The 12,214-nt window shown below is 38.5% G+C and overlaps 1 protein-coding gene across 1 annotated transcript in view; it reads left to right on the top strand.

Moving 5' to 3' along the window:
* Positions 1–12,214, top strand: part of TUBGCP3 (tubulin gamma complex component 3) — a 48,480-nt gene that overhangs the window by 13,131 nt on the left and 23,135 nt on the right. Inside the window, exons 4-7 of the mRNA XM_064407833.1 lie at positions 2,080–2,157; positions 2,771–2,988; positions 6,454–6,626; positions 9,331–9,449. Of these exons, the coding sequence (XP_064263903.1) occupies positions 2,080–2,157; positions 2,771–2,988; positions 6,454–6,626; positions 9,331–9,449 (588 nt within the window). The remainder of the gene's footprint in view (positions 1–2,079; positions 2,158–2,770; positions 2,989–6,453; positions 6,627–9,330; positions 9,450–12,214) is intronic.

The following is a 12,214-nucleotide window of genomic DNA, read 5'->3' as shown; positions in this document are numbered from 1 at the left end:
TCTCATTTTTAAGTGCTCCAAGTCTTTTAATTAGTTGAAGGTTAAGGGTTTGCTGACTTGGATGGCTCTAACACCAGTGTTAATCAAAGAGCACTGCATGCCAATATTCTGACTAAAGATGTTAGTGTGTGGAAAACCTGAGTGTAACATGATAATGCTAAGATTAAGATTATAAAAAAGGTATTCTGTGGGGAGTATGACTAGTCAGAACTTGGTTCTCCTCCTCCCATCTTCCATACTTGACTTACCCTTTGCTTTGTTAGTGTTTGGAGCTCATTCCTGAGTAACGTTGTCCTGGTTTTGGTATCCTGTGGGTTTGTGTATTAATTGCAATGGTTTGTACAGCACAGCACTGGTTTGCAGACAACTCTTATTACAGACTTTGTGTAAGATGTTTCTGTAGCTTATGTACTGCATTGCCATTTGGCAAGCATAGTGATGCAAAACATGATGACTAATCTTTGGAACAAAATACCTTGCCTGTGTTATATGTTTGCTTATTCTTCTGAATGTAATGCAAGCTATCTCTTGGTATTTTACTGCCTCCTCAAACATTTAAGGTTCTTCTAACCTTTTTTTTTAATCCTCTGCTAGCATCTTGTGTATGTGAAATAGTATAATGGCTTCTTTAAAATTCACACAACCAATTATTATTCCATCTGCTGTTAGGTTTATTACTAATGGTGTACAATCATTTCTTTTTCCTGTGAGCATAGGGAAGGGCTTGAAGAGATATGTGTTTTCTGAATCAGTGAAGCTCTCCTTCCAACAATTCTCTTGAAAGCAGTTGGAAGGGAAAAAAAGCATGTGTGAATCTGTTTTAACTTTGTTTCATCCATTACTCCAAACAAGAAAGGAGGTCAGTGCTTATTTTTATGACAGCCTGCCAGTTGAGCAAACCATGCTTCTTGGAGCACTTGGATTTATTCTAACCTGGCCAGCAGAAGAAACAGTTGCTGCTCCTTCTTCACCACTTGTCTATCAGTTGCTGTATTAGTTACAGCAGATGCAGTGTTTCTGCTTTTTGCTTGTTCTTGAGATAGAAGCAGAAGATAATAGAATTGTGCTCTACATAATAATATAGAATGTCTTCTTTTATATAAAAATGTAGAGCTTTGGTAAATTATGTTGCTTCATAACAGAAGGAGTCTATGTTGAATCTTGATATCACTTAAGTTTGCTTTATAGTCAACATTACTCAGTATTGCAGATCATAGGCTGTTCAATATTGTGAGGAAATTTGTATAAGTTTTTTTGACTCAGCTTAATGTCCATCATAAGGTTCTGTGTCCCTGGTAAATTCAGGTGCAAGTGTTAGTGTCACAGAACTATGGAGTAACATATCTAGGAACATGCATATTTAAAATAAATCATTTTAGTGCTTGCTTTCATTTTAAAGTACTCTTTTTGTAGCTTGGGCTTTAGCTGAAGTTGGACAGCTTTCTTCTGAGATCTAAAACTGCAGACTGTCTTACTCTAGAAGTCTGTGTGTCTGTTTGCTAAAGACTATATTGGGTATTCCTCAAGTTTCATATTAACAGTGTCTCTGTCTTAAGTTATTAAAATTTTGGTAGCTCCCTTAAATGGCATTTAAAGTAACAGAAATCAAACTCCTCACTTTCGAGGCCTCTCTGTAAAGGAGGGTGGAGGGGAGAAAGGAGAAAAGATAGTTCATTGCTTAAAACTTCACCAAAAGTTTTCCTTTTTCACATTTAGGTTAAATTAATGGCTGCATCTGAGATGTTTGAAGTGGTGAGAATGTGTGGGAATGCTGGTAACAGTTCAACTCTGTATAAACCACATTCTTAGTAGCTATGAATTTTAAATTGAGCCTGCTTGCTGATCTCAGAGCAGGTGAGAATTCATGCTTTGACCACAGTGGAAAAAATTCATAAAATTAGCAATACAGAGGCTGCACTGCACGTTCCCAGTTTATTCAAAAACATGGCTCTGAGTTAGTCTTATTTATCTGGAAAGTTTATTTATATGTGTATGTATTAGGAAGTTGGATAATTAAAAAGAATTTTGTTCGTATCAAGAGTTGAACTTATTTATGTTTGCCTTCATCTTTCTTTGAAGGGCATTTTGAAAAACAAATGGTCAATACTCTACCTCCTGCTCAGCCTTAGTGAAGATCCACGTAAACAGTCTAACAAGGTAGGTGAGGAGACTTTGTTGGTTCTGAGAAGTAGGAAATGTGTGTCACTTATTTTAGATTTCTTCAAGAATCATTATCCAGACTTGACCAGTACCTCAAGGTTGTTTTCATGATATGTGTGTGAGGCTGAAGGGAAGAAAACACTTGTTAAGTATCTGTAATATTTGGTGTCGTTTTCTTACACTACATAAATGTAAAAATACGAGGTGTCCAACATGTGCAACTGAAGTTGTGAGTGTATTAGATGGGTGGTTTTTATGTTTACTTTCTGCTTGGTGGTGTGTTGTCTGCTCATGTGATAGTGAGTTTTAAATGGAGTAGGGAAAGCAAAATGTAGTTGCAGCACTGCTGGCACCAAAGTGCTTTTTGCAGCTATTGCTAATGATGATTTGCAGGCAAAAAGTTGTATTGCTAAAATTCTGTTGCTCACTGAAAGGCACTTTTTTGTCACGATAATTGCATCAGCAAATTTTTCTTTGGATAAACGTGGTCTTCAAATATTTCTTGTTGATATTACACTCCTATTAACTGAAGATGTGACTTAAAGCAATTCCCACATCTCTCTCTTTTTTTTTTTCTTACTCTTCCCTTTTCAAATCCTTTTCTTTTCAGGTGTCAAGTTATGCTACGCTTTTTGCTCAAGCATTGCCACGGGATGCTCACTCAACCCCTTATTACTATGCCAGGCCTCAGACCCTTCCATTGAATTACCAAGACCGCAGTGCTCAGTCTGCCCAGAGTTCCTGCAGCATGGGCAGCAGTGGGATCAGCAGCATCAGCCTGTATGCCCTAAATGGGCCAACTCCAACTCCACAGTCACTCATTCCAGGGTAAATTTCACCTTACTGATAGGTTTGGAGAAGACTTGCCTTTTTCTTTCCTTCACTCTTTGCTTTTATATGCCATTGGAAATTCCACTTCAGATGCAGAGAAACTGAGTTCCTAAGCTCAACAGTTCAGAATATCAGGTGCTGGCATATGACCATATGAAGTCATAAATGGTTGTCCAAATGTGTCCGTTTTTAATCACTATCTTCTTGTCTCCTAATTTTCCTTTCCGCCCCCAAGAACTGTGAAACAAACACAAGATCACAAGATGCATTTTCAGAAAGGATCAAAGCTTTTTTTTTTATTTTAAGACATACTTTTTAGTAGAGTGTATTTGACATGAGTTATTAAATTCATATTATGGAATTAGTGCTGACAGAACTGGATTTTATTGTTATTAATAGGCTTTACAAATACTGCAGTAGTGATAAGGTGATGTAGTTCAGCATTCTGGAAGTGGAAGCATGGTAAAAAGCAGTATTTAATCCCTGAACTTCAGGGTAGGAGACTTGGGTCTCTTCTGGGACCTTCTTGGAAAGATCCCCTGAGAGGATATCCTGGAGGAAAGAAGGATTAAGGAGAGAACAGAATAGATTAAGAAGAAAACAGAGCAGAATAGGATATTGCTGTTTGAAGGGAGCTACAATGATTGTCTAGTTCAACTGCTGGACTAGAGAGCTGGTTGGTATTCAAGGATCACCTCCTGCAAGCTTAAGAAAGAAATGGGCAAGGAGGAATTAAAAGTGGCAGGAGGCCTGCATGGAGAAACAAGTTGTTTCTGACAAAACTCAGATATAAAAAAGTGTACAAAAGATGAAAGGAGGGCCAGGTGCAAAGGAGCATCAGGGGCAGAGTGACTGCAATGAAATCTTAAACTGACCTAGAGCTTAATCTGTCAAGGTGCATGAAGGGAAACAGAAGATATTTCTGCAACTAAGTAAGCAGTAAAGGAAGGCTAGAGAAAACATGGGCCCCTGTTCAAGGGGCATGGACTTAGGTGGCAGATGTGGAAAAAGTTGGGGTACTTGGTGCTTGCTTTGCCTTTGTGCTGGTAAAGTCAGCACAGGACACTGACACCCTTGGGAAAGTCTTTGTTGTTGTTGGGAAAGCATGTCCAGGTGGACAAGAAGGGCGGGACTAGGAGCAGTCAGCTCAGAGTTCAGAGAGGCATGCCTGACCAATCTTACAGCCTTCTATGATGAGATGACTGACTTGGTGAACAAGGGGAAAGCAGTATGGTTGCTTATTTCAACCGTACTAAGACTTTTAATGCTGTCTACCTGTGACAGCCTTATTGGCAGACTTAATAAAATATGGACAAGGTAAGATGACTGTGAGGTGAACTGAACCTGCTAGACTCAAAAGGATTATCATCAGTGGCACAAAATCCAGTTGGAACCCAGTCCTTAATGGTATGACCAGAATCTGCATCCTTCGTCCCACCTGATGGCACAGAGTGAATCTTTGGCGGTTTTGCAGATGATACAAAGCTGGGAGGAGTGGTTGTTAAAGGAGGTCATTAACCTGTCTCTCGGAGGGAGCTCAGTGGGCTCCAGGAACAGACTCACAGGAGTCTGCTGAAGTTCAAAGTCCTGTACCTGGGAGAGAATAACTCCGTGTGCCAGTACATACTGGGTGCTGACTGATTGCAAAGCAGCTTTGCAGAAAATGTCCTGGGATTCCTGGTAGGCACCAAGTTGAAAATGAATGTGAACTGTGTGGTGAAGAAGGCTAAGAGACTCCTGGATTGTGTTATGAGAGACATCACCAGGAGGGTGAGGCAAATAAAACTTCTCACTGCTCAGTACTGCTGAGGACACATCTGAAATGCTGGGTCCATTTATAGTACAAAGAAAAGATCCAGGCAGGCTGGAAGGAAGAGCCTGGAGATAAAGCCCAAAACCATTTAAGGGGTTGAAGCATCTGACATGTGAGGGGAAGCTGAGTGAGACCTGGAGTTGTTCAGCCTGGAGAAGAAAACTCTTGGGATCTTACCTATGTAATGGTATGACAAGGGGCATAGGAAGGCTGAGCTGGACTGTTTTGGGTCAGGGAAAGAGCAAGTGGTTACTGGCAAAATATGTGAGTTATGAATCACAGTTAATCAAAAGGGAAAAAACCCAAACCTTTTTGCATTGAGATGGGGATGTATGTTTGAGGGTGGGGGCTTATTGTGAAACACTAAAATGGGTTGCCCAGAGAGGTTGTGTAGTCTCCATGCTTGAAAATATTAAAAATATTACTTGAGCAATGTACCAGATAGCTTCTGTAGTTGATCTGCTTTGATCAGAAGGCTTGTAGGAGGTGATCTCCAGAGGTCACTTCTAGCCTCAATCATTGTATAATACTGATACAATATAGAAAGATATGTCAGTGAGGTTATTTCTTATATCTGCTTGCTTAAAAATATCAGCAGAACCTACCCTCTTTCTGGCATATTCTTGTTCTGACCTGCTCATACTGTTCCATTTTATTGCAATTTCACTGTGCTCTTTAGTCCTGTAGTCTGAGCTGAACAACCCAAATTAAATCTTTCTGTGAGTTTCATTCCTCCCGAGCTTCTCTTTGTACCTGTTTTTCTTTTTTCTAGAGTTACATTCTTCTGAACAGCCAAAATTCAGTGTTGTACTCTGAGGCCTTACTAATGCTGAACTCGGCAGAGCTCAGTCTTCAGCACTGAGACTGGCTGTTCTCAAGATAGGTGGCCTCCTGAGCTGGCAGATGTGGACAGGGAGCAGAGTGGACCCACTGTAATCTAGGAGGGAGAAATTACTGACCTGCTGACCCTCTTAGATACTCACAAATGTGTGGTACTGGATGGCTCACCAAGGTGCTGTCCATCATTTAATCAGCCCTGGCTAACCAGGGAGGTCCTGGACAACTGGAGCTTGGCCAATGTGACATTTTTTCACAGTTAAGACTTTGTTTGTGGAAACAATTACAAGTTTGAAAGGATGTGAAATTGGAACTTGCCTGGATAGCCCCTCCTTGATTACATCTTCAGGCACTTGATACGAACTATCTGAAAGACTACAGTAGCTGGAAAGTGAGCTTCATCCTCTTTCTCTATTTTCCTGTAGTTCTTTGACCTGTAACTACACTTCAGCTAATAACAAAACTTAAATGTTAGGTTTTTCTACTATGACCGGTTTATTATTTTTATAGTACCTTCACTTTTAACCTATTTCAGTATAGTTGCACGTTTCATCAAAGTTCATCTTTGATATGAAATCATGTATGTCAAACTTATAATTCCCTTTTCTACAGGGGGCTTTTTTGAAAGTGTAGGCTTACACTACAAAGAAAAAATAAATTGCTTTTGTGTTCTCTACCCTTTTCTAAGGTTCCTTTATTAAACCACCACTACTCCAAACTAGGGGCATCTTTCAAAATTTGCATCATTCCACACCATTTAATGCATATAGAATGAAAGTTTCTAAAGGTGTTTCTTCTTTTTATCCTTTTAGACAATCCTATCAAGCTCCAGGTGTTGGAGATTGCCTCCGTCAGCAGCTAGGTTCACGTCTTGCATGGACTTTAACTGCAAACCAGCCTTCCTTACAAAGCACTACCTCAAAAGGCTTTTCAAATGCTGTCTCTCGTGGTGTGCCGAGGTCGAGGCGAGAAGGGGATACGAGTGGTGAGCAAAGATGTATTCGTTAGAGATAATGTTTTTATGGTTCTTATCTATATCCTCCATTATCTTTTAAATTATTTTGGTATCGTAGCATGTTGATTTTTTCAAGAGTTTTTTTCTAGAATGTGCTTAATAGAAGGATAGATGCAAATATGTAAGACTAGGGTATTTGACCACAGTTTCTTTGGCTGGTTGTTAATTTCTTTCTGCACTGGTTAGTTGGATTGTGATCTGCTCCTCTTAAAAGACTGAGTTCATTCCAGTGTTTGTCATAGTTAAGTGATAGTGACATGTGAGCAATGATCATTCTTTTGATGATCAGAAGATGCTGCTGTTTCTAGAGTCAGAAAGTGAGCTCAGTAAACAGAACTTGTTGGAATACTCATCTGCTTGTGGTTCTGTGTCTTTCAGAACTTGGAAATGTGAACTGGAATATAGAACTCTTAAACCTGTTTCTTCTTTAGATTAGCATACTGTTTACAGTGGTTATATTTAGAACAAGTAGCATAAAATATTGTCAATAAAATTAAAAAAATATAGACTCATGAAATCACAGAATGGTTTGAGTTGGAAGGTACCTTAAAGATCATCCTCTTCCAACTCTCCTGCTGTGGACAGGGACACCTTCCACTAGACCAGGTTGCTCAGAGAGCCATCCAGCCTGTCCTTGAACACTTCAGGGATGAGACATCCACAACTTCTCTGGGCAGCCTGTTCCAGTGCTTCATCAGCCCTCACAGTAGGGAACTTCTTCCTAAATTCCTAATATGTCCATGGTTAAGTGCCTGTAAACTTGAAGCTGATGTCTAGACGACCTATTCTGAATTTACACAAGTGCAGCTAAGAAGGAATTGTTTAACAGGTGATCTCTGTGGCAACTCATACTGTAAAAGTAAGTTCTGAATAAGTGAGCTGATAGCAGGTGTTGTCATCCCATAGCACCATTATTCTCTGACAAAGGAAGATAAGAGATGCAGGCTTTTGTTTGTGGTGTTTTCTTTTGGTTTGTTTTTAACTTCCATACAAATAAGTGTGGATATTAAGGCACTAAAATATAGCTTGTCTGCCAGGCTCTGCATCTTTGAATAGCAGTGTACAAAGCAGTGGCTTAAAGATCAGAGTTGTACTGGTGTATCTGAGGACATTATTTGGCATTTAGAACCTAATTAACAAGACTGTCATATGCAAGAAGATGTGTGTGTGTGTATCTGTATAATGTAAATGTGTTTTATATATGTAGTAGATTTAATATATACAAAAATAGGAAAAAGAAAAAGTAGAAAAAGGAGTAGAAAGAAGCATACGAAAAAGAAAAACATATAAATGTAGCACTGCCTCTTAATTTATTATACTGATTGCTATAAAAAGCAGTACTTCTTCTGTTGAGTCAGCCAGCAGCTGTGACTTTGGTTCCTGTGTGGGATGGGTATAAGGACTGACAGTTGTCTTATAAATGTAGTCACTTGCTGGTGTAGAAATAGAAGTAGGACCGCATTCAGAATAAAGAAGTCCATTGTCAAGATGATACATTTCTATGAATATTAAATTCCTGTAATTAATTTTTTCTCCTAAAGTTGCTTGCTTTTATTTTGAAGTTTTCTTACTGTTACATCCCCACACAGAGTATAAAAAGGCACACTGTATGGCTGATGTTAATAGTTGTTGTATTATTTATCAATTAAAGAAATGTGCACTTGAATCTTTTACCATTTCACTATATGTTCCTAAGAGGGACAACCTGTTCACATCTTGTTGTTATGGGGGGAGACTGAATTTTAAATGGTATCTAAAAAGTGAAGACTGCTTTTGCTAGAATAAGAGTAAAATTTAATTTTTCTTGGTTTATTTTTCTGGGAAAGTGTATTGTTGGGGAGGCAAACTGACAAGAGTAAGAGTCCTGTCTAAATTGGGAGAAGCATGTTGTAGCATCTCAGTTCCTGGATAGTTGTTGTTAAAATTAATTAATTTGTGAAATCCTAAGTGAATTGACAAAAGCAAGTGGTGACTGTTTGCCCAGAAAAGGTAGGGATAGTTTCAGTGGCCTACACAGTGCCTTTTTTGATCTTATGTTTCCTTTAAATTCATAAATATCTTGCATCTCTAATACAATCTAACTTCTGACAAGAGGTAAGAACCAGAAGCGAACTTTACACTTAAATATTTTGTAGCTCCATGGCTGTTATGCAGTCTGATTTGATCAGTCTTCTCACTGAGCAGTGGTGTATGTAATTGAAAGCCATTATGAAACAAGCAGTTCTTCCTTCTTGATTAACTGTTCTTTTTCTAGGTGAATGTGGAAGAGGTTATTTTATAAGTCTGTTTCACAACTTGAACTGTTTGTTCAAAGAAGGATAAAGTTACTGTGGTGCTTGCCTCAGGACTTGCACTGGTGTTGTATCACAAGAGATAACCAAGTTGAAGAACAGGCCAATGTGTCAGTTAAAATAGGACATGCCCTGTGCCATACAAGCTGACTGTTCTGAGAGAACCACAGGTAGCATTAGAGGCAGGTAAAGGCAATCTTGGGCTGTCCTGTCAGACTAAGAGGACCTAAAATATTTCTTAACCAGTTACAAGCACAGGCTTTATAGTTTTTATAGTTTTGGGGTTTTTTGGCTATGCATCTAAGTAGTTCTTCGAAGTTCTAATCAAAACTTACTGTCTCAACAAATCTAAATACTTGTTTTTGGTTTTTTTTCTTTTCTAGGTTCTGTTGAAATAACAGAAGCAAATCTTGTAAGAGATGTTTTATATGTCTTCCAGGGAATAGATGGAAAAAACATCAAAATGTGCAATTCTGAAAATTGCTATAAAGTGGAGGGAAAGGTACTGTATGGTGACTTGTATTTCGTATGTGAACAGAAAAGTATATAGGGGAAAAATAGCTGTAAGAAACATGTAATAATATTTTAACTTTTTTATAAGTCTGTATTCCCTCTACCAGCTGTTTTGTTTTGTGCTGGTTTTGTTTTTGGGGGTTCTTTTGTTAGTACAAGAGTGTAGTTTCAACATTAGTAGTTGAAAATTTGTTGGGTAGATTAGGTGCCAGAAAGAAAATGTAGTATTTCACAAGATGTGAATTCCAACTCTTAAGCCAGTAGAAGGACTCGTAAGTTATGACTTTGAGGACTTCTGCCAACATTTCTTCTCTTCAGTGTATAATAATTAACATAAAGCAGATGCAGGAATTTTACTGCATTCATATTAAATTAAATTTAACAGCTTGAGATATGGAATGGATGCTAGCCACTTGATGTTATGGGCCTGATTACAGTTATAAGTGATCAGATGCAGATGACCTAGGAAGGAAAGGACTGGTGGTAGAACTGAAGAAAGATCTGATGTGAATTTGAATGAAGACATTGAATAGGGGACAAAAGAATAGGAGAGATGCCTGAGAGACTTTGCTTTAAGGTGATGAGATGTTATGCCTATCTGCAATTCAGAAAAACCCTGAGTGTGATTGGGTCAGCTGACCAAAGAATAAAAAATGGTGCTGGTTGCTTTAGCATCTTCACATTCACACTCAGTATTTAGACAGTACAGCTTCAGATTTCAATTTCTTCTAATTGGTTTTCATATTCTTGTTCAGATGGAAGGACAACACTTCCCATTTTTACTTATATTAAAAACTTTCTACTATGACAATATCACATAGTCCTTAAATGGTGGGGAAATTACTTTTGGGCTATTTCATGTGCCATGAGCACGGCAGACAGGTCTTAATGTTGATACTGAGCTAATTTCCTTCCTTCATAATAGTAGCAAAAAGTGAAATGTTGTAGCTGCTCACCATTAATTCCAGTGACATTTATGTCTGCTTAATAGAGGGATAAATGGGAAAACTTAAGTCCTGTTAAATTATTATTAACAGAGTCTTATAAACATCTACCTGTAGATGATGCAAAGTTTGTAATTCCTCAGCATCTTCACTGAGGAAATTATATTTCATATATGAGATTATATATGGCAAAAGAAGGGGTAGCATAATATATTTTTCTAGAGGACTGTGAAGAAACTTAGTCAGTGATTACAAAATTGGCAATGGATTTCTTTGGTTTTCTTTGGTTTTCTGTGCAGCTTTCATATCCAGTCAGCTGGTTTGAGGTCAGAACTTGGAATTGGAACTTGTAATTCAGGGAATTTAATTGCTGACCACAAACCATCTGAATAATCTTTGCCTGAGAACTCTGTCTTCAGTTATTGTGGAGTCAGTCATCTTCCATTCTTCCTTACATGTACTTGGTCTGAGCTACTGGACCCAGTGAAGATGACATTATCAGACCCACCAGAGCTATAGCTGGAATTTCTGACAAGCAAGGAGGACCAAGATCATACCTCCTCTAGCTATATTGACTGCACATTAGGCAAAATAGTAGTCAAAGCATGTAGTTCTCCCTCAGATGACAGTCTCATCGTAACAGTCTGGGTTGTTGTTTTTTTTTTTCCAGAAAGAAACACACTTTCTAAGGTGCTATTCTTGGTGAAATGTTTCCTAATCTTAGTGATAATATTAGGTCTAGTGGTGACATTCAGCACTGTGTAAGATAGCAGCTTCTGAGTTGATCTAAGACATACAAATGCAATAACACCAAGCCAATTTTGCTTGTTCCTCATTTAATTCCAGCGGATGTGTGTTGTGCTCAGTGTTTGCCAAGTACTCTACTTGCAGAATTTTAAATAGTTCTATTGTCATCTCTTTGGTTTTAGCTGTGGGCAGGGTTTCTGTGTCCAATTATGCTTGTTTGGGCTGGAATTTACCCTACAGAAGTTGTTCAAGAAGTTAAAGCTGTACCTCTGTGGGTAAACAAGAGGGCTAGGGACTGAACTCTGGTCTTACAACCAAGTGCTGCAGCCTGTTTCAAGCCCACACTGGTGTGGATAACACACTCTGACACTAATTGTTGTCTTGGAGAATGCCTGTACTGTTAACTAAAAGGTTTAATGAAGGGGGTTGATGTCTGGTTCTTTGGCAGCTTAACTTCTTGGAACAATTCCTTGCTTTGGTTTTGACTGTTCCAGCTTACTGTCAAAGTTAAAATTGTCTGTAGAGATGGGATAGGCCCAGTTGCAGAAGTGGGCAAAAGTCAGTCTCTGTCTTGTGGTCTGTGTTATTGGTCAGATTGTTTGGGGTTTTTTATTCAATGAAATTTTGAATGCTTGATGATTGTGTTCTTGAGTAATATGGTGAAATGTGGAAGAAGAAAATCTCAAGTAGGAAGTGTCTTATCTGTTGGTAATTTAGAGGAAGAAATGTGCTGATTCAGATGAAAATAGTAGTGGTAGCTAAATGGGGTGTTGGGTCTAAGGCAGGCTTGCAAGGTGGGTGAGATACTAGAAGAAAACCAGAAACAGACTAAAAGAGTTCAGAAGGACATATAATTAAATAACTTATAAAATCTGGACTTGATCTTGGAAGCTGGGTTCTACAAGTTTGTGTTCCTGATGCCTAGTCAGGCATTGGGTCATTTATTTTCTATTGAAGGTTTCTTTCACATGTAGCAATTACTAATTGTTTTGTCAAAGCTTTTTCATTAGTTTCAGTCATTAACACCTCTGCTACACCCCTCATATTTTCAATCTTGCTGATT

The sequence above is a fragment of the Passer domesticus genome, chromosome 2 (genome assembly GCF_036417665.1).
Source record: "Passer domesticus isolate bPasDom1 chromosome 2, bPasDom1.hap1, whole genome shotgun sequence".
Classification (NCBI taxonomy): domain Eukaryota; kingdom Metazoa; phylum Chordata; class Aves; order Passeriformes; family Passeridae; genus Passer; species Passer domesticus.
The sequence above is the reverse complement of the archived record's forward strand: the minus strand, read 5'-3'. Positions and strand labels throughout refer to the sequence as shown.